The 20,729-nt window shown below is 47.1% G+C and overlaps 1 protein-coding gene across 3 annotated transcripts in view; it reads left to right on the forward strand.

The window, feature by feature from the left end:
* Positions 1–20,729, forward strand: part of LOC147702567 (uncharacterized) — a 185,862-nt gene that overhangs the window by 126,501 nt on the left and 38,632 nt on the right. For all 3 annotated transcript variants that reach the window (XR_015297538.1, XM_086931234.1, XM_086931233.1), the window contains exon 4: positions 1,072–1,273. Coding sequence is in view for 2 of the 3 variants with exons in the window: in XM_086931234.1 (XP_086787360.1) it covers positions 1,072–1,273 (202 nt within the window). In the remaining variant the exon portion in view is untranslated. The remainder of the gene's footprint in view (positions 1–1,071; positions 1,274–20,729) is intronic.

Here is a 20,729-nt window from a genome sequence, read left to right on the forward strand (position 1 = left end):
CTCTAAAGGCAGATTGTTATTATACAGTGTTATGGCCTGTAGAAAAGTATTTCTTTACATGAAATCTCACAGATCACAGTATTAGTCAAGGGGTTTGACACTGGTTACCCTCTATGACAATCCCTGGGTATGAAAAATTGTTCATTGAGAAAGGGAGTAAACCCACCTCAGGGTCAGCCTATCTCAGCCACTGGCTCTATTGCCTTGTAAGTGATGGCATTTTGCCTAATCACATGTGAACATCTGCCTAAAAAAGAGGGCGCTACAGTGCCAGGGCTGGTGGGCAAGTCTGTTATTCTTTAATTTACTTCTTTTACAGGACCTTTTTGAATGTATTTATTTCTACTTTTTTAACTTATATTTTACAGTGCACAGCAGCACCCTAGACATTGCCATTTGACCACCTACTTTCTGCTCATTTTGCCTGTAGTGTGCTGCATCCTGCATGTTCATTGCATCTAAACTGGGTGGCCATCTTGAAATGGCAGTGTCCATAATGTATCATTTTACCATATCAAGTTAACGGCTATGTTTAAAGCTAACACATTGGCCAACTTGGATAGGTAGACTAATGATAGACAGGTCACAATATTCCAAGAGCCCAGAGAGATGTTAGTGACTGTATTTGTCATTAATATAACGTTTTGATTGCAAGCATATGCCTGCCACGTTTAGGCCAGGACTTTTTCCTTTTTTCTACTTGTATTCCTTAAATGTATCTTGCTTATGCTTGTTAAGTTAGTGGATGGGTGGGTGTGTTAATGCAAGAATGAGTCAGTAGATGAAAGAATGGATGTATGAGTGTGAGGATGAGTGCATGTTATATGAGTTTTGGTTTGTCTAAATGCATCAGACACCGAAGAGCCAGACAAATTACAAAGAAATGCTTGTGTCACACAGAAGAACGATACAGCTGCATTTCCTAGTAATGCCATGCTATTAGGCTACAGAGCCTTTTCATATAAAGGTTTAACTTGAGATGCAAACAGATTTTAAAGTTGTATTTGCTGCACAGTATACAATCAGTATTTTTCTCTGTTTTGAACCTCCGTTCCCACTATGCTCCTGCAGGTTTCAGCTGGCACTCTTTCACAAGATGTTAATGCACAACAACCAGAAGAGTCAGACAGCTCTCCTCTGACCACAGACCAACCCAAACTGACTTCAAATCACTCTCTAAAAAACATCCAGGAGGAGTACCTGTGGAAGAAAAACACACCTATTTATGTAGTGGTGCCCGTCCTTGTGCTCACACTGACTGTGCTTGTTGCAGGTATGTTTACTTTACAGAAGGTCTTTAAATATTCACAAATCAAGCAATTTCATAGGTGGTGTATGCGTCATTTCATGTGGTCTCAAAGCTTGAGAAATATGAACCAATGAGAGTCACTGAGAAGGCAGCCATCCAGAATAGAAGCTCACTTATGTGAGACAAACTGTGGGACATTTTCCGGGGTGCAGGAATGGTGAACAGAGGCAAAAGCAGGCACGGCCTGGTGCCTGGAGGAGAAAGCTTCATAAGAGTTGACTGAGTGTCTGCTTCACAGGAAGGGTGCTTGCTTGTTCTTAGACGTAACCGAGGTGTTAGTCACCTACTCATTTTAGTCCGATTTTGAAAGTATTAGTTACACTATTCTAAGGAGAACCCAATCCCACTTTAATTGAACCCAGTGGGTTCCTGTGCTGCCCATTGCTGCCCATCGCTGCTTTATTTGAAACCAATTGAAACTCATCACTTCTTGTAGGTAACCCAAATCATCTTTTAATTTGAGCTCCAAACTTGTTTATGGTATGTTATTTGTGTACTTGTTTAGTGCTTATGCAGTTCCTAAATGAGAACTTTTGCCTCTTTGGGATGCTAGCATCGAGGGAGACTGAAGGATAAGAGAAACGGGCTTGCAGGTGTACAAAACAAGTAGAGATGGGACTCCAAGGAGAATGGGACGAGGGACGAGTTGAAATAGCCCGGGACACAAACACATTTCCTTTCATAGCTGGGGAGACAAAACCAAATTGCTTGTATAGCAGGGGAGACTTTACAAAGTTCTTTACGTAGCTGGAGAACAAGACAAAGTTCAAGGCTGCTGTATGAACTAGGGAATGACCTTCTGCACCAACTACATTTATATGCACATTGTGAGGTTTGATAACGTAACACAATCATAAATTTCATGTATTTGCCCATACCATATGCAGGACCTGGCAAATACTTGGAAAATGGGAGGCTTAATTACTAACCATGACTGCACAATAGTGTTGAAGGTCTTAGAATGATCTTCTCATATTTCAGGAAACAAAATCCACGAAACCTCCATGTGTGTCCTTTAGATTGTATATGCAAGTCCCGCGGATGCTAGGCTGATTTTATCATTGTATTTTTATATTATTGTTCTCACAATTTGCATAATAGAAATTGTGTCAACTGCAATAAAGAATAACTGAACATTAAAGAACATGTAGGGAGTATGAGAGCAGGCGAAAATGTCAGGTCTGATTGGCAAGAGCTTTAGAGAGCAAAAGAAAACGGAGAAGGAGAGGCAGAGGGAGTGTGTGTGTGTGTGGGGGAGAGAGAGAGAGTGAGAGTGAGAGAGAGAGAGGCTTGAGGTAACGAAGGAGAACATAGATGGATACAGGTACAAAACCTTCTGTTTGGGGTGCGTAAGGATGGGGTTCAAGCACTCTGCAATGGTATTCTAACTCCATGGAATATTTTTGAAGTGTTCAAAGAAGGGTTTTGGACATGAGATCTTGATGAAATGCCACAGTGACCCCAAATGTAGCCTAGTACCACTGAAATGAAAGCCTGTGGTGGTTCTAATTAAATTAGATGTAATTCCAATGTTGATTTTATCTTTTAAATGCCACTTAGTGTGATGTAAGGCCAATGCCATGGATCCTCAATGTTTAGGTCTTTCGGTCCTGAGGGCAGCCTTGGAGTTGTGAATGTAAGACATTGTTCTGCATTCTGTCCATCAACTGTGTTTTTTGCAATTTTCACCCCGAGTGGGCTGGGTATGCTCAGACGTGAGTCCCAGGCGCTCCACATAACTGGAGTCAAGCTATCCAGGCTGAAGAAGGCTGATAGCCAGAAACCGGTCCTTGGATGCTTGATTCCGGTCTACGAAAGACATGGCTTGGTAGTTCGGGCTGGACTGTTCCCATGAGGCACAGGGTCAAGGCTGATTTGCATATAGCCATTGTCTGACCTAGGGTGGTGTGGAGTGCAAAAAAACGATGGATTTAGGCCCAGATCTTTGTACTGGGGTGAATGTAAGACATTGTTCTGCATTCTGTCCATCAACTGTGTTTTTTGCAATTTTCACCCCGAGTGGGCTGGGTATGCTCAGACGTGAGTACCAGGCTCTCCACATCACTGGAGTCAAGCTATCCAGGCTGAAGAAGGCTGATAGCCAGAAACCGGTCCTTGGATGCTTGATTCCGGTCTAGGAAAGACATGGCTTGGTAGTTCGGGCTGGACTGTTCCCATGAGGCGCAGGGTCAAGGCTGATTTGCATATAGCCATTGTCTGACCTAGGGTGGTGTGGAGTGCAAAAAAACGATGGATTTAGGCCCAGATCTTTGTACTGGGGTGAATGTAAGACATTGTTCTGCATTCTGTCCATCAACTGTGTTTTTTGCAATTTTCACCCCGAGTGGGCTGGGTATGCTCAGACATGCTCAGATGTGAGTCCCAGGCTCTCCACATCACTGGATTCAAGCAAGCCGGGCTGAAGACGGCTGGAATGCCAGAAACCGGTCCTTGCATGCTTGATTCCGGTCTAGGAAAGACATGGCTTGGTAGTTCGGGCTGGACTGTTCCCATGAGGCACAGGGTCAAGGCTGATTTGCATATAGCCATTGTCTGACCTAGGGTGGTGTGGAGTGCAAAAAAACCGATGGATTTAGGCCCAGATCTTTGTACTGGGGTTAATGTAAGACATTGTTCTGCATTCTGTCCATCAACTGTGTTTTTTGCAGCCTTGGAGTTGTGGCATAGGGTGAGACTCAGCTGGGCGATAGGCTATTATTCGGATTTTGTCCCCGTTTGGGATGCACACGGAACCCCGGGCTGCCTAAGAGACAGTTTGGTGTTGCCTATAAAGAGGGCGGGCATTACCATTTGGACAGAGCTGGTGGATTCCAAGGGGATTCACCCCTGGGAATATCTGAGAGCTAAGATTGGTTCAGGGTTCTCTAGATTCAAATATCTACAGTTAGTGTCATGGTATGATGCAGAAAAAGGGGAAGTGAGAGGGAATGGGGAGATCGAAAGGTTGTGTCAATCCACCCTCCCAATAAGGAAGGAAATTTCAGTGTGGTATCACCATTTAATGGAAGCTGAGGATCCAGAGATTCCTCCCTTAGAGATGGTGTGGAATCAAACCCCTCTTGGGCCCTCAATAGAGTCCCTTTTTGAGCACTCATTAAAGGTATTATATAAATACATCACACCCGCTTGTTTGAAAAAGAACCATTTCTTTGTTATTAATAGACTCTATTACACCCTCCCAAAGATAGCCAGATTCGCTCCAGTACCACCTCCCAACTGTCCAAGATGTCTGTCACTCCTAGCCAACGATCTACATGTCTTTTTTGAGTGTCCAGAACTGGACATTTTCTGGAAAGAGGTGGGTGACTCTCTCCAAGATATTTTTAAAACCAATATTGATATCAACTTGTCATTAGTCTTTTTTGGGGATGATGGCCTGTTTTGTCAGACGGCTTCACAGGTACATAGAGGTCTATTAATGTATTCGGTCTTATTAGCACGAAGAGAGATCTGCAAGAAATGGAAAGACCCCCTACCACCAACAAGCATTTGCAATGCAATAGGTCTCGCATTAGGAAAGTTTGAGCTATTGGTATTGTAAATGACATTTTTTTTATTTATGTGTTCGTTTTGAAAATAGCCAAATAATTAGCTTTGTCATTTACAATGCCAATACTTTTACCTTTTGCAAATGTGACACCTATAGCATTTGTAATGCAACATGTTTTGTATTTACGTGATTTATCAAAGCACCGTGCAAGCTTTCACGCAGTGCCATAAACTGCTGGGACTATCCCATTAACAGCACTACTAGCCGCCGTAAACAATAAACAGGGACATGCTGTGGGAGATGATAGCAGGGGAAGGGCAGTGCACGGCCCCCCATATTTAAATATAAACAGTGGTGTGGAGGGGGGCTGCGAGGGAGGTGACTCACGGTGTTGCTCACAGGCCGCTGCAAGGGAAAGGGTGAGAGCAGCAGACACAGCAAAGCGAGTTTCACATGGTGCCTGTCAGTGGGTTGCAAAGTTTTCAGAATACCTGGTCATTCAGTACTCTCTCTACGGAATGCAGGGAGCAATGCCTTGTATAATGATAATTGCGATTCCATGCGAAGCATTGTGAGCACTAGAGGGTAGCATAGAACCAATGCGTCAGCCCAGGGGTCCTCACATTGTAAATACTCAAGGAGCCGCGGGACAAGCCATGAACTGCTGCGTCTTAAGCCCCAACTCACTGAACTGTTTGTTTGGGTAGTGGGTGTGAGGATGGAGCATGGGGGGGGCTGGGATTCGAGAGAGGATGGGGATTGCATGGCTAAATATATTTTTTTTTAAAGCACAATTGAAAATGTGTATTAGCACTTTTTAAAAATTATTTTTTGCCACCCTATACAGAATGACTACAAGTTTATGGCAAGTCTGCAATGCCCATTCTGTAAAGCATTAACAAAAGCATTGGTAGGTCTCAAAGGCACACCCTGTTGGCTTTGCCAATGCTTGTTTTGTTCTGTAGTCTTGCAAAAGTTAGGTGGTTACCGAAGTGACATTTATGGCAAGGGCGTTTCCACATTTTTGTAAAGATCACAAGACACGGACAGATGAGCATTTTTCTGGAAAGGAATGTTCTCCAGAGAACCCCGGTGACACCAGGGTCTCCGAGGCTGCAGATAACATTTTAAGATTAGCAAGAAAAATAAACGATGGCTCCAGCAATAGAGGGCACACTGGATGACCGAACAATCCTAGGCATTCAAGGTCAGGAACGCTGCAAAGGCCGAGGGCGCCTTCAATTTAGGGAAAGATGGCTTCTTTATCACCCAGACTGATGTTATCGCCTGAGCAAGCACGGCGCTGACTGCCGCTTCCCCCGTGACCCTGGGCAAAACCATGAACCTCGCTCTGCAGATTTTTGCAATCAGTAAACCTTCTTTAAAAAAACATTTTTGTGGTCGAAGACCCCAGACTTATTTTAAGATGATTGAGGCTTTAAGTTTAGGTTTGGGCACCTCTGCTAAAACATTGTGGTGAAAAAAATGTGCTACGGGTTCAGGCTGTGTGTGGTGTGTTAACGACCTTAATCTAAATAGGCGCCGCCGCGCTGCCCGCGGCGACCCGGAAGCTCTTGGCCGGCCGGCGAATCCGCTTGCGGCCGACCGGAAGTCCCGCCTCCCGAGGTCCGCGAGCTGCCGGCGCATGGAGCGCCCTGCCGTCCGGGGTAGCCCGGGTCCCCAGGAGGGGGCCGGGGAGAAGGAGTAGTGTGGCGCCTGTTGCGGGGCTCCTCTGACCTGAGGAAGCCCCGATTTACATGAGGAGACGCGCCGCGCCGTGAGGAGCCCCGCCGGAAGAGCGCAGTCGGTGAGTGGGGCCCAGGGCTGATGTGAAGTGCGTGCGTGCCTGTGTGTATGCCTGGGGGGGGTGTCGGAGGGGGGGGGAGTGTGTGCGCGCGTGTGTGCGTGTGTGCGCGAGGGAATGTGTGTGCGCATGCGTGACTGTGTGTGATTGAGAGAGAATGCGAGGTAGGGGATAGTGTGCCTGTATGTGTGCCGTATGCCTGCGTGTGCATGCGCGCGCCTGTGTGTGTGTGCGTGCGTGCATGCAGAGGGGTGGGGGCTGCCTGTGTCTGTGTGTGAGCAAGGGCTTTGCACCGCGCATGCGCAGCTACCAGACGCTCGCTCCCGAGGTGAAATCTGACCTCGTCAAAGCGCGCGTCTGGTAGCTGTCCACATTCCTAAATACGGGCCACAATAGGTCTGAAGCAGACACCTTTAATGCTCACGCATTGAGGGTAGGTCTGCTCGACCTAAAAACACACATTTCATATAATAGCAAAAAAGAAAAAACAGGCCCAGCGCTCTGAAGTTGGCCCCAGCCTGGACCGTTTTTCGGGGCGAGGTTGGAGGTTTCTTTGCACAGATGTTCTGCTGGTGTCTAGATTGTGGGTGACATACCTCGACGCAGGGCTGCAGGGGGCGGCGTGGGTGTAGGTTTACATGGGTGTGTCTCCCAACTACTGCATGCTCACCAGATGTTGAACTTGAAGAGTCCGTCCGGTGCCCAGACCAGGCTAGCGGCCTTTGCTTCTAGACGCCTCTCCGGCTTGAACAAAGGGATGTCCTATTCCAGCTGTGGTGCCAGCGCTGGCCCGGGCCGGTCATCTGAAGAGGGGCCCCACTCCCACGGGACCGGACCCCTCAAGGCTCAGAGGACACAGGCAGCTGTTGTCCTCAGTCCCGACGCGCTGGGGCGCCTCGAGACGGGCCGCGCAGCGCTACACAAAGGATGCGTGTCTGTTTTAGTGACTGGTTATTTGCATTTCATCATATTTTTACTGCCGCGTTTGAAATCTGGTCATGGTGAGAAACGTTCACAGAAAGGAGAAGGGAAGCGCAGCGGCTCTCACTGCTTAGGACTGGCTGCACGCCGCGGGGTTCACCAGATGGTGGCGCTCTGAGCAGTAGTGATCTTTTTTTCTGGATAAATGTGCCACATTAAGCAGTTTAGACCGGGGTCTAGACTCTGAGCAGAGCGCTTCAAACGTGTTAGTTTCCTTTAGCGCCTCAAGTTTAATACTGTTGTTCATTCCTTTTTTAGTTTTTTTTTTGTAAGGCATTGCGCGTCCTCGTGGCGGTCACTTCACTGCATCCAGATATCCTGAGAAAAGAGTTTGGCAGCGCTTTGGCCGAGGGCAGCTGACTTCCAGGCGGGTGACACTGATGTCATCCGTCGACATCCCTTGCTCGTCCCTTCCATCCAATAACACCGCCTGGACAGCTCTGCTTTGAAAAGTGTCTCGAGACGGACACTGGACGCTCCAGATGTTGAGGGCCCTCTGCAGTTATTCCGGGGTTTATCCTTAGGGCTTGTGCTCGATGCGCTGTGTTTTAAATGTGATCTGAGACTCAGCCGGGAGTTTCCAGGGGTGGCCTCAAGTGCTCGTGCTTGTAGTAGTTCAGGCACGTGCAGGGGTTCACCAGCCTCGTTTAAAAGGCACAACACATCTGTTTTCAGGATGTGCTTGAATCGGTGGTGAGTGTGGGGTGGCTGTAATAATTTCGACCTCTTTCCCTTATGACCAGTGTCTAGGAGTAAAACATTCTACAGAACGCAGAGAGTTGCCTTCTTAAACCCTGGCTTGACCGGGCCTAGATTTGAGGAGGGAATATGATATTTCCTTCAAAATGGGTTTGCAGGTCCTTGTGAGTTAGCGCGTGTCGATCCCTGAGTATCGGGCAGGTATTTATTTATTTATTTATTTATGTATTTATTTATTTATGCGTTTTATATAGCGCAGACTTTACCCGAAGGCCTCACAATAGGAACATAACTGATACATGAGTAGATTGGAGTGTGGGGAGGTCTGCTTCACCCATCCCCTTGTCTGACGTCTCAGGTTTGCCTCTAACGGGTGGGGGAGCTTTCCACCCCCCAGCGAGGGACTGTGGTGTCACCATCTGATGTTAGAAAATGGCTCCCATGATAGGTGTTCATTTGAATGTGGATTTGGGCTTTATGACCTGCAAATAATGGATAAAATACCCATTGCTGTATATTATATATGGATTATATGCAAGTCAAAGAGTGCTACTGTTCAATGGTTGCACAGTTTCCGAGTACCACCGTTTCCTGCGAGCGAATACTTTCTTGCCTTTCCATTTCATGTGGGATTGTTTATTAACTCTTTAATGAGTCTGTGTGCGTGTCTGCCTGTGTGTGTGTCTGTGTGTGTGTGACATTTGCAATGCAGTAGGTCTCGCATTTGCAAGAGTTTCGCCAATTACCATTGTAAATGACAATGCCTTTTAATTATGTGTTGGATTTTAAAACATAAATAAATTGCATTGTCATTTATAATGCCAATTGCTTAAACTCTAGCAAATGTGAGACCTATTGCATTGCAAATGCTTGTTCTACTGTGTAGACGGCCCTTGACATCACGTGGTCACAAGTACACTGTGTTAGTGGCCCTAGTGCACCAGGCACTTCCAACATTGAGGTAGCCATCTTCCCAGTATGCCTTGCCCACAGTTCCCGAGGTATGTCCACTTTTCCACACCATCCCGTACCCCAGGGCCCAGGCATAATGTGATTTATAACCTCTGCAATTTCATCATAGTCAATGACCTCTGTGATGTCACTTTCTGTAAATGCCATCAGGGACAAAGGTCATGTGATGTGATGCATGAGATTATGAGTGGTCAAGGAGCGGGTGCGTGTTACCAATCTCTCGCTCTCCCTGTGATTTTGGTGGAATAACGTCACTGACTTGATCTGAATCATGTGACCTTTGACCTGTATAGGCACTTCTTGCATCCTGCCTGTGGTACATCGTCTTGCATAGAACTTTCCCGAGTTCACTGGTTCCAGGCATCATATTAGTCAGACCCCCCAGGATATAGCAGCATGGATTGGCAAATTTAGCGGCACAAAAATGAAAATTTAGCGGCACAAAAATGGAAATTTAGCGGCATTTAGCGGCATTTTATTTTGGGTTTTTTGCAACACCAAACACAGATATCTTACTGTTTGAGTTATTTGACAACATGGAGCTATGTACATTTTGTTTATTTACAATTCAGCCCATTTGTTTTAGTTAAAAGTCAAGTTAATCTTGGCCATGTACGTTCAGTTCTTCTGAGCCCCCACAGGTTTCAGACTAGGCATGCTGGAGGCAGAGACAGGTCTCGGAGCGAGTGGGACGGGTATGCCCCCACGGAAAAAAAACAAAACAAAAAGGTTGCTGGGCCTGCAGGTAATGTCCTGGGGTGTTTTCACATCTCTTGATGGACATCATCTGTTTACAGCCTCCAAAGAAGAGCTGAAAATCCGGATTCTTCAGAGGTTTCAGCGCCTCTTGCCTGCCACCATGTGATTTCGACTTCTTACCGGGTGACCGTGCGAAGAGAACCGAAATCGTGTGACACACAGTCACGCCGTGTGAGCTGGCAGGTCTGCATTTATAGCCAAATATCGAGAAGTTTAGGCTGTGATCGTAAGCATAAGTAACCTCATGATCATGACAACGTGAGAGATTAAACGGGTAAATAACGCAAACATCAAAAAGTAGATTCTGCAAATGTCCTCTGATGGTCACCCTAAAAGTTTGTCGCACACTATTATCTACAAAAGCAAGTGCTCACAGGTAAACCAAATTCCGTCTTGCTAAAGTAAGGGGTGTTCAGTCGGGACTTCACTTGATACCAACCATCAAGATCAACACTGCTCAGCCTGAGGTGTAAGCAAGTCTGTTTGAGTATTTTTGGGGTGGACGACGAGTGTGACTATCGTGTAATAAAAGTATTGTTCTGCCTTTCTTTTAAACAAACCCATGAATGGTTATTCTCCCATTGACCTTAGTGCAGCTAAATGTCTTTCTCACACGAGGTTCTGTAAAATTTTCCAGTAAAACGTGCGTTAAGCTGGTCCGGGTTTTGGGGGGACTGGACGCTTTCAGTCCTGCCAAGCGTCACGCAACAGGTGTGACGCTCACGCATTTCAGTGCGGTGATCCGCATCACCGCACTGAAATGCATTGTCACGCATTTTTGCCAAGTGCCAGGCGTGCCACCAGCGGCGTTTGTGCCAGCCTCTCTGCTGCTCCGAGAGAGGTGCTAGTTGCTGAGCCGAGTTCGCAAATAGTTAACTAGAGCGCTCTCAGCTCTCTGGAGTGGCCGGGATAATCTGGATGTGCCGGCGGATGTGTGGAGGAACTAGGAAGTAGGCAGAAGCGGCGGGGGAATCTGAGAGAGTGCAGGCGAGACTCTAGTTTCGCTCGTGCCATGGCCGCCCGCCGTTGCGGGCCGCAAGAGCGAGCTGGGGTCATGAAAGATCGATTGCCCCCCCCCCCACTAAACCTTGTTGACCAGGCTGCATCATCATTAACTGACAAGTTAATGCCAAGTACTATGCATTGTCATTAACTGATGAGTTAATGACGATGCATGATACTTGGCAGGTCTACCAAATACAACAGCCGACAGAGTGACACAAATGGGTGCAGTACATTTAAGTGTGGAATGAGCTGACCTTGAGGTAGCGCAGGCGGGAACACTACTGCAGTTTGCACCGCGTTCTGCCTGGTGACTAGGCCAGGGCCCCGTGGCGTAAGGATTTGGAGATGCTCCAGACCGTCGTTTACTGATAGCTACAAGTGGGGTCACTTTACTGAACAGATAGCCCTCTCTCTGTGACACAACCAGCTGCCACCCGTCGGAAGGTCATAAGAGGAAGGGGTCCCAGTAATCAAGGAACAGTTTACAAAATAATTACAAATAAATCAACCAAGAAACAAATCTGTCCACATTGTTTTAATCACAATGTGAATGTATATACCAAATATATAATTTATCTCAGAACGTGAACATGGTTTCGCAGTGCCCCAGGTATAGTAGAGAAACAAGGGAGGGGGGAGTGATCCTGTGAGGAAAAAGTGGAGGGAAGGAGGAAGAAATTCTCAGGTGACAGTTTAATCAGTAGATATACATCATTTGTCCATACTACACAATGTGTGTAGAGATGGGGACCACAAGGTTCAAATTGTTATTTACACAAAACAACATACTCCACAAGGTTCAAAGAATGAAAACAATGGGGCGTGGAGTTGATAATGCGAATAGTTGTCGACGTTTCGACCCTCTAGTGTGCAGGTAGAGTTGCTATCCTTGCTGTGGGGTCTTCATCAGGACAGGGGTGGGGACACACCTATTTAATACAAATGTATAAATTAATGGAGGGAAACAAATCCATATATTGTTCCAAAGGAAATGCACATCAGTACTGGCATGAAGTGGTAGGGGACAGAGTCATTACTATGCCATAAAATTAGTGTGAGTTAAATAGTACGCCACAAGGTTAGTGTGCGTTAGGATAATTGGCTAAATTAATCATAAGCGCATTTCGGATGAAGGACAATAAAATAGCGCTAAGTGAACAGATTAAATCTAATGGTGTTAAGAAAGAATAGGAGAGCAGCCAGTCCGGGGTGGAAGGCAGCAAACGGACATCTCAATACCCATTAACTGTGGGATATGGTAGGCTCAAAGTATGGGCAAGACCGAGCGCTTTCTCGGTATTAGCAGATAAATTAAACTTACCACGAAGTGGTATTCAAAAGACCGTGGTACAGTCTACCGGCGCGGTCCGAATATGTCGTCAATACTGGCGATGCTGTTAATATGCAATAAAGGCGAACAATTAGACCTGGTTGAAGATAGACCAATTGGTTAAAAAATCTAGAATAATCAGAAAGGGGAACTTACCACAAAGTGGTATAGGGACGACCCCAATTCAATCTATTAACATGGTCCGAGGTACCGTCAATTCAAGCGGAACTGGAGAGTCTAAATAAATAAGGGGGACCAGAGTTTAGCACAGAGGGGCTGGGTAAATCATAACAGTCGGAGTTAGATAGGGATTACACTCACCTAAGAGACTAATGAACGCGATCAAAATAAGATCGTGTGGAGGTCTGGTCAAGTCAGACGAGGGCTTCGTAGTTATTCTGAGGATAAAGGTAGGAAATGCTGTTGAAGAACGCCCATCAAAGGGTAATCATTTCGGCGAGTGCGTTTGCACCGCGTTCTGCCTGGTGACTAGGCCAGGGCCCCGTGGCGTAAGGATTTGGAGATGCTCCAGACCGTCGTTTACTGATAGCTACAAGTGGGGTCACTTCACTGAACAGATAGCCCTCTCTCTGTGACACAACCAGCTTCCACCCGTCGGAAGGTCGTCATATCTGCCATTCCGAGGGAGGCGGAAGAACATGGCTTTTGTACGCACCAGGTCTTTACTCTTCTGCCACAGAGGGCTGTTGTGAAGATATGCATTGCAGCATGGCCCAGTCGGGTCAGCTGAAATCTTTTGACAGCCTGTATGTATTTCCAGACACTCGGCAGGAAGCTTTCATTGAGGTCGTGACTCGAAGTCATTAAACTGTGCTGTTGCGCACTATTTGAAGTCAATGGGGCCCGCTGCGGATTGGTGCCAGGTACCAGCAGTCTGGCTGCCCGGCCACTGCAGTCCAGCGCAGCAGCTAAGTGAGAATGCTGCTATGAAAGTTCCTCGAGTCCTCTCCTCTTAAACCGCGCTACCCATTGCTATTCGCAGATGTGCCCGTCCTCCATGCTCCTTGACCATCTATTGGTGTTTGCTAACAATCAGCGAGCAGTGACACAACCCAGCCCTGGCAAGTACCAGCGTCGTTGGCGTTTGCAGAGGAGAGCTGGGGGGCATCACACCCATGAGAAGTAGACCACTGAGCGGGCAATGTGCTGTCTGTCACCAGTCATGAGTGAAACTCTGTAAGTGGAATGAGGGGGGCAGTGACATCGACTATGCATTGTTGGGGTAAGTGTCACTAAGCAGAAGTTACATTACACAAGGTCACTCATTTTTTCAGTTTCTGCCTTTCTGCCCGTGTTTGTAATGGTCAGTGCCAATTCACCCATACCTTTATGCCCCATTCATGTGTACGTTTTGTTGTGAGTTTCCTGTGACTTTCTACCCCGTATCTGCCTTAAGTTGTAGGGTTTCTCATTTGTGACTGGATGTAGTTTGTGATATTTATGTGTTTCCCTTGTCTTCATTACTTCATTTTGCTCGTGAAAAAGTGTCACTCATATTGGTTGAAATGTCACTCATAATAATACTGAAATTATGAAAATGTCACACATGGCAATGTGAAACCTTGGCAGCTATGCGCTTTCCCTCACGCCTCGCCCATTTTTCCACATGCCGTGCCGAGTTTTATTTTGCCCTTGATAAAGGAAAAGGTGTCACTGCTCTCGGCGCAGGAGGGTTGAGAGGTATGGTAAACAGCTGTTATGAAGTCATTTCCGACCCACAGAAATACTAAAAATAAAAGATTAATGTCCCCCGAAGGCCGCCGCACACGGGGGACGCGGTGGGCCTCGGGGGACATTAATCTTTTATTTTAGTATTTCTGTGGGTCGGAAATGACTTCCGAACAGCTTCTTGTTCCCTGCTAACGGGATCCTGGCAGGGACGGACGTACCTCCTGTCTGTGTTCACCGGCCGGCTGTTCTCCTGCTCCGAGTCCGCTTCCCTGGAGAAAGAGGAAGAGTCTTCGTGTGTGTGTCGCTGCTGCTTCTTGCTGGTCTTCTCCCTCTCTCGGCCGCCGTCCTCGACCTCCTCTCGCGCTCCTTCTCTCGCCGCGAAATCCTGGCTGGGGAATGGAAAATGGGTGCGCATTTTAAGGCGGAAACGGGCGGAAAACGGCGGAGACGGCGGAAACGGTAAATTTCGCGGGCTTTAGCCCAAATATCGCGGCATTTCAACAGATCGGCCGATTTCGCGATTTTTTTGCAAATCGCGAAATCGCGATAAGCTGGAGGGTCTGATTAGTGGTTACTCTTCATTAAAAAAAATCACTAATTTGTTCTTGGTTGATAAGGAGATTGCATATTTTATTTATGAATCGTATAAGGCACCCGCTATAAACCTAATCACCTTTAGGTACAGGTCAAGATGCTTAAATGGAGAGATGGGGTCTTTATTAAGAGATGGGTGAGTTCTTTGGTGTAGGGATGGCTGAATACACAGTTTCAGAGTATCCACAGATAGAGACCTCTTCTAGGAAATCTTGACCTGTAGAAGACGCTGGTGGGAATCATGCGCGCTTTGAGGTTACATGTTGGGCAGTATCATTGTGGTCGGAGACGGCCATCTGAAGGATGAATATTATTATGGGTAATCGTGAGAATGGGGTGTCCTTTCATGATATGCATGTTGGAGGGAAGGACGCTTAAAGGACGCTTAAAAACAGCATAAATGTCTGATTAAGAGCACAGCTCCGTTTGACCCCCCTCTTTTCTGAAAGGGCCACGCGCATAGTGTCCACCTGCCGCCTGGGTCGCTGGCTCTAGGCGAGCTGGGGCTGGAAGGCTCGTCCTGCAGCAGTCATGCAGCCTGGAGGGAGCAGTGCGGAGGGCGGGGTGGCCTCACCTGCTAGACCGGCCCGCCCCGCTCCCCTGCCGGGGCCCGGCCCCCTGCCCGCCTTCTGCCCCTGAGCTGCGTCGGATCCTGTTACCAGGAAAGCACCGGGCCGAGTGTCGCCTTTCTTCAGCCCCTGCAGGGTCCCCCCCGCAGGCCTGCGGCCGGGTGTCCACCCATCGATGCATTACTGTCCCTGCGGCTCACCCCTGAGCAGGCGCTGCTTTGTGTAAATAACGCGGGTTGCGCTGTGATGAATCATTCAGGCGCACTGTGAGAGCCAAAAATGTCGCTTGACTGATCTTTTAAGTGCCTCGACGCTACACACAAGCTAACAAGGCGCTTGTTAAGGCAGACACAAGTCCCTTGAATCGTAAACACACAAAGCACATTATTTCAGATCCTGTGTTTTCTTTTACAGATGCTAGTTACCTAAAATGCATTCATGTTCAGAAATTAAAAAGTACATTTTATATTCCTTTTACATTTGTGTGGTCAGTAGTTCATTCTTTCATGTCACCCCAGTGTTATCGCCTGAGCAAGCACGGCGCTGACTGCCGCTTCCCACGTGACCCTGGGCAAAACCATGAACCTCGCTCTGCAGATTTTTGCAATCAGTAAGCCTTCTTTAAAAAAAATTTTTGTGGTCGAAGACCCCAGACTTATTTTAAGATGATTTAGGCTTTAAGTTTAGGTTTGGGCACCTCTGCTAAAACATTGTGGTGAAAAAAATGTGCTACGGGTTCAGGCTGTGTGTGGTGTGTTAACGACCTTAATCTAAATAGGCGCCGCCGCGCTGCCCGCGGCGACCCGGAAGCTCTTGGCCGGCCGGCGAATCCGCTCGCGGCCGACCGGAAGTCCCGCCTCCCGAGGTCGCGAGCTGCCGGCGCATGGAGCGCCCTGCCGTCCGGGGTAGCCCGGGTCCCCAGGAGGGGGCCGGGGAGAAGGAGGAGTGTGGCGCCTGTTGCGGGGCTCCTCTGACCTGAGGGAGCCCCAATTTACATGAGGAGACGCGCCGCGCCGTGAGGAGCCCCGCCGGAAGAGCGCATTTGGTGAGTGGGGCCCAGGGCTGATGTGAAGTGCGTGCGTGCCTGTGTGTATGCCTGGGGGGGTGGGGGAGGGGGGGAGTGTGTGCGCGCGTGTGTGCGTGTGTGCGCGAGGGAATGTGTGTGCGCATGCGTGACTGTGTGTGATTGAGAGAGAATGCGAGGTAGGGGATAGTGTGCCTGTATATGTGCCTGTATGTGTGCCGTATGCCTGCGTGTGCATGCGCGCGCCTGTGTGTGTGTGGGTGTGTGCGTGCATGCAGAGGGGTGGGGGCTGCCTGTGTCTGTGTGTGAGCAAGGGCTTTGCACCGCGCATGCGCAGCTACCAGACGCTCGCTCCCGAGGTGAAATCTGACCTCGTCAAAGCGCGCGTCTGGTAGCTGTCCACATTCCTAAATACGGGCCACAATAGGTCTGAAGCAGACACCTTCAATGCTCACGCATTGAGGGTAGGTCTGCTCGACCTAAAAAGGGAGGACTGGCTCAAAGCTTCATTTGCTATGGATCGACTGGAATACGAAGGTGTAGAGGATAAGCCTTTAAACATCTGGCATCCTTTTATGAGTTGGGGTCTCAATTTACAATTAATATAATTGGTCCTATGATTACACCAAGTTCTCTCACAAAAGGTAAGCCGGGAGGCCCACAGATTGTAACAGCGGCTTTGTAAGACCCGCAGAGGCTTAAAAGGAGAGATGAGGACTAAAAATAAATAAATGTTCAGGTCTGTCAGTATCTGACTTCATAGAGGAGTCCTGTATCCGTGAATGACTAAAATGGTTTTTAACCAATGGAAAGAATAATAAACTTACCCTTTACACTCATTGTAATTTGCTCCTTTCCTGGCAGTGTTAGTCGCAAGGCAAACAGTATTATGTATTTTCGAATAACTGTTCCAACACCACTAGGACACCCAAGTAATGCAATCTAACCATGTCAGTGCTGTAACTTGAGGAAAATCAGTTTCCCTCTCCCAAGTCCCCTAACAGCATCTAATGAATCCAACACAAATTCATTGGAAGGCCAAACTCTGTAAAACTCACGAGTGCTGTGAAGTAGCCAGTAGGAACAGGTGTGAGCTATACAAATCAATCAACTAAATACAAAAAAATCACATACTTGTTATTGACCTTCACCTATGCTAGATTGTTTTAGCTAAAATATAATCATAACTATGCTCATTACATTATCTTGTGGATTCATATCCACTTTCACTTTTCATTCTCATAGTCAATATAGATGTGTAACCCATGCTTTCTGTTTATGCTCATGATGTCTCTTAAGTGATCTGAACCATGGTCATCTTATCTTCCCTTCACAGCCGCAATCTATTACAAGTATATAATCCACCTGCCCCTGATATTTGTAAAATATAACATATTTAGATGATTTTTATGTGTCTATTTTGGTTAATTTTTACAACTGTACATGTAGGCGATCCGTTCTGTCTTGCTCTATCTTACGACTGCCATTATCTCCAGCAGATTCCCTTTGAAACAGGTTTGTCCTTCCACATTCTGGAAAATAAATCCTGCTACTCCGGAGGCAGAAAGGAAATGGGGAGACACGAATGTACGATGTTCAGACAAAACCTTTTACTCCTTAAAAATGGATAAGAAACTTACAAAAACGCAATTACAACTTCTAGCTACATTGTCTAAGCTGTAACATAAACTCAGTAAAAATAAATAAAATAACTATTTGAAATGATAGCTGACAACTAACCCCACCACTTCGTCCAAACAATATGAGATATTATGAGTTTGCTTCATTTTGCCCTATAAAATGACTACAACTGTTTCAGAGTAAAGCTTGACGATTTGCCTCGGATTCACTTCCAGCGGCTTTGATCAGAACTTTCTGCCAAATCCTCCTTCCACTTTGGCTAAATTGAACTGTCTCCTCCCTTGCCCCACACCAGAATCCAGGTCATTGCCAGACTGGGAACAACAAACTGCAAGAGAGAAAAGGAGAAGACAACCCTTTTCCAACCCTGCTCCCGGGATCACCAATATCATCCACATTAACATCAGAATTCCCTGAGCCCTTCTACATTTATTAAAAAGTAGCCGAGGGCCCTCCTTTCTGGACATGTTATGTTATGTTGCCTGTATTTGTGTTGCTAAAAAATAGGGGGATCCCCAATAATCACTCCACCTCCTGGGCTAGCAACCCATACAAACAAGCATTTGCAATGCAATAGGTCTCGCATTAGGAAAGTGTGAGCTATTGGTATTGTAAATGACACATTTTTTTAATCTGTGTTGGCTTTGAAAATATCTAAATTAATAGCATTGTTATTCACAAAGCCAATAGCTTACACTTTCCTAATGTGAGTCCTATTGGCTATGGCAATGCTTGTTGGTAGCAAGCAAGGACAGTGCTGTTGTGGTGCTGAGTGATGATGTGGTTGGGCTGAGTGATGTGGTGGTGTCCCAGAGTGATGTGGTGGTGTCCCAGAGTGATGTGGTGGTGTACCCGAGTGATGTGATGGTGTTCCTGAGCGATGTGGTGGTGCTCCTGAGTGATGTGGTGGTGCTCCTTAGTGATGTGGTGGTGTTCCTGAGTGATGTGGTTGTGTCCCTGAGTGATGTGGTGATGTCCCAGAGTGATGTGGTGGTGTCCCAGAGTGATGTGGTGGTGTCCCTGAGTGATGTGGTGGTGCCCCTGAGTGATGTTTGGGTTGCTAGCCCAGGAGGTGGAGTGATTATTGGGGATCCCCCTATTTTTTAGCAACACAAATACAGGCAACATAACATAACATGTCCAGAAAGGAGGGCCCTCGGCTACTTTTTATTAAATGTAGAAGGGCTCAGGGAATTCTGATGTTAATGTGGATGATATTGGTGATCCCGGGAGCAGGGTTGGAAAAGGGTTGTCTTCTCCTTTTCTCTCTTGCAGTTTGTTGTTCCCAGTCTGGCAATGACCTGGATTCTGGTGTGGGGCAAGGGAGGAGACAGTTCAATTTAGCCAAAGTGGAAGGAGGATTTGGCAGAAAGTTCTGATCAAAGCCGCTGGAAGTGGATCCGAGGCAAATCGTCAAGCTTGATGCCGATCTTCGGATCAAGCATAAAAACCTCCTTAAGAGCTATAAAGCAGCAGTGTTAGCCGAAAAACAAATGTACTTCTCTAAGCTAACGTCATCTCTCTCCTGCCCCAGTGATCTCTTTAAGGTGGTAGAAACCTTATCCCATGTCCAACACCCTGATCCCATAATACCTTCTCAAGAACTCTGCGATCAGATTGCCACTTTTTTCCACACTAAAATCTCGGATATTTATACAGCTCTCCAGAGTCATAATCTTACCCATGTCCCATATCCCTCCTTAGATCATCCCTCAGCCTTCAAAGATATCTTGACCAACTTTCCTCTTCTCTCGACTGAGACACTGGACAAATTACTAGACTCAACCAAGTCTGGCTCCCCTCTGGATCCCTGTCCCCTTAAAATCCTTAAAAATTGCAGGGACACTCTACTTCCCCCTTTGTTGGAAGTTATGAATAGAGCCATCTCCAGTGGTGAGTTCCCAGCCCCTTGGAAGACTGCCATCGTTAAGCCTCTTTTAAAAAAGGCCTCCTTGGAGCCTGGGATTCTGAAGAACTTTCGCCCTATTTCTCTTCTTCCCGCTCCAGCTAAGATGTTGGAGGCTCATTTAAACCACCATCTTAGCGCTTTTTTAGATAAGACCTGCCTGCTTGACCCATCCCAGCATGGCTTTCGAAAGGCACACAGTACAGAGTCAGCCCTTACAGTGGTGGTCAATAATATCCGCGCCAAGGTTGATAGTGGTCAGACCACTCTTCTGATCCTACTTGACCTTACGGCAGCATTTGAAACCCTGTCCCCCACCATTCTGGCCGCCCGCCTCAGTGAGACGGGGGTGAAGGGGCTGGCTCTCAGTCTCCTCACTTCTTTTCTTAACCATCGGGAGCAAAGGGTCAAACTGGGTGACTTCCTTTCCAATGCCAAGCCTTTGCAATGTGGGGTACCACAGGGCTCCGCTTTGAGCCCCACATTGTTCAACATCTACGTGGCCCCACTTGCTAGACTTGTAAGAACTTTTGGACTGGAAGTGCTCTCATACGCCGACGACACCCAGATTATGGTCTCCCTGTCCCACTCTGTCGAGACCACGGCCCTAAATTTCCGAAACTGTATGGAAGCTGTGGCAGGCTGGATGGCCTCGAATTTTCTTAAATTGAATGGGGAGAAAACGGAGATCTTGATCTTCGGGGGAAATAGGGAGATCTGGTCAGATGATTGGTGGCCCCAGACACTTGGATCCTGTCCCCAGCCTTCCTTATCTGCCCGTAACCTGGGAGTCATTTTTGACACCTCACTTGCTTTTGATAAGCAAGTAAGTAGAACTGTTGCAACCTGCTGTGGGGTCTTAAGGATCCTAAGAAAACTTACTCTTTACCTTTCTCCTGATGCCCGGAAACAGGTGGCAGTTACCCTTCTATC

The sequence above is a fragment of the Lissotriton vulgaris genome, chromosome 7 (assembly GCF_964263255.1).
Source record: "Lissotriton vulgaris chromosome 7, aLisVul1.2, whole genome shotgun sequence".
NCBI classification, from domain to species: Eukaryota; Metazoa; Chordata; class Amphibia; order Caudata; family Salamandridae; genus Lissotriton; species Lissotriton vulgaris.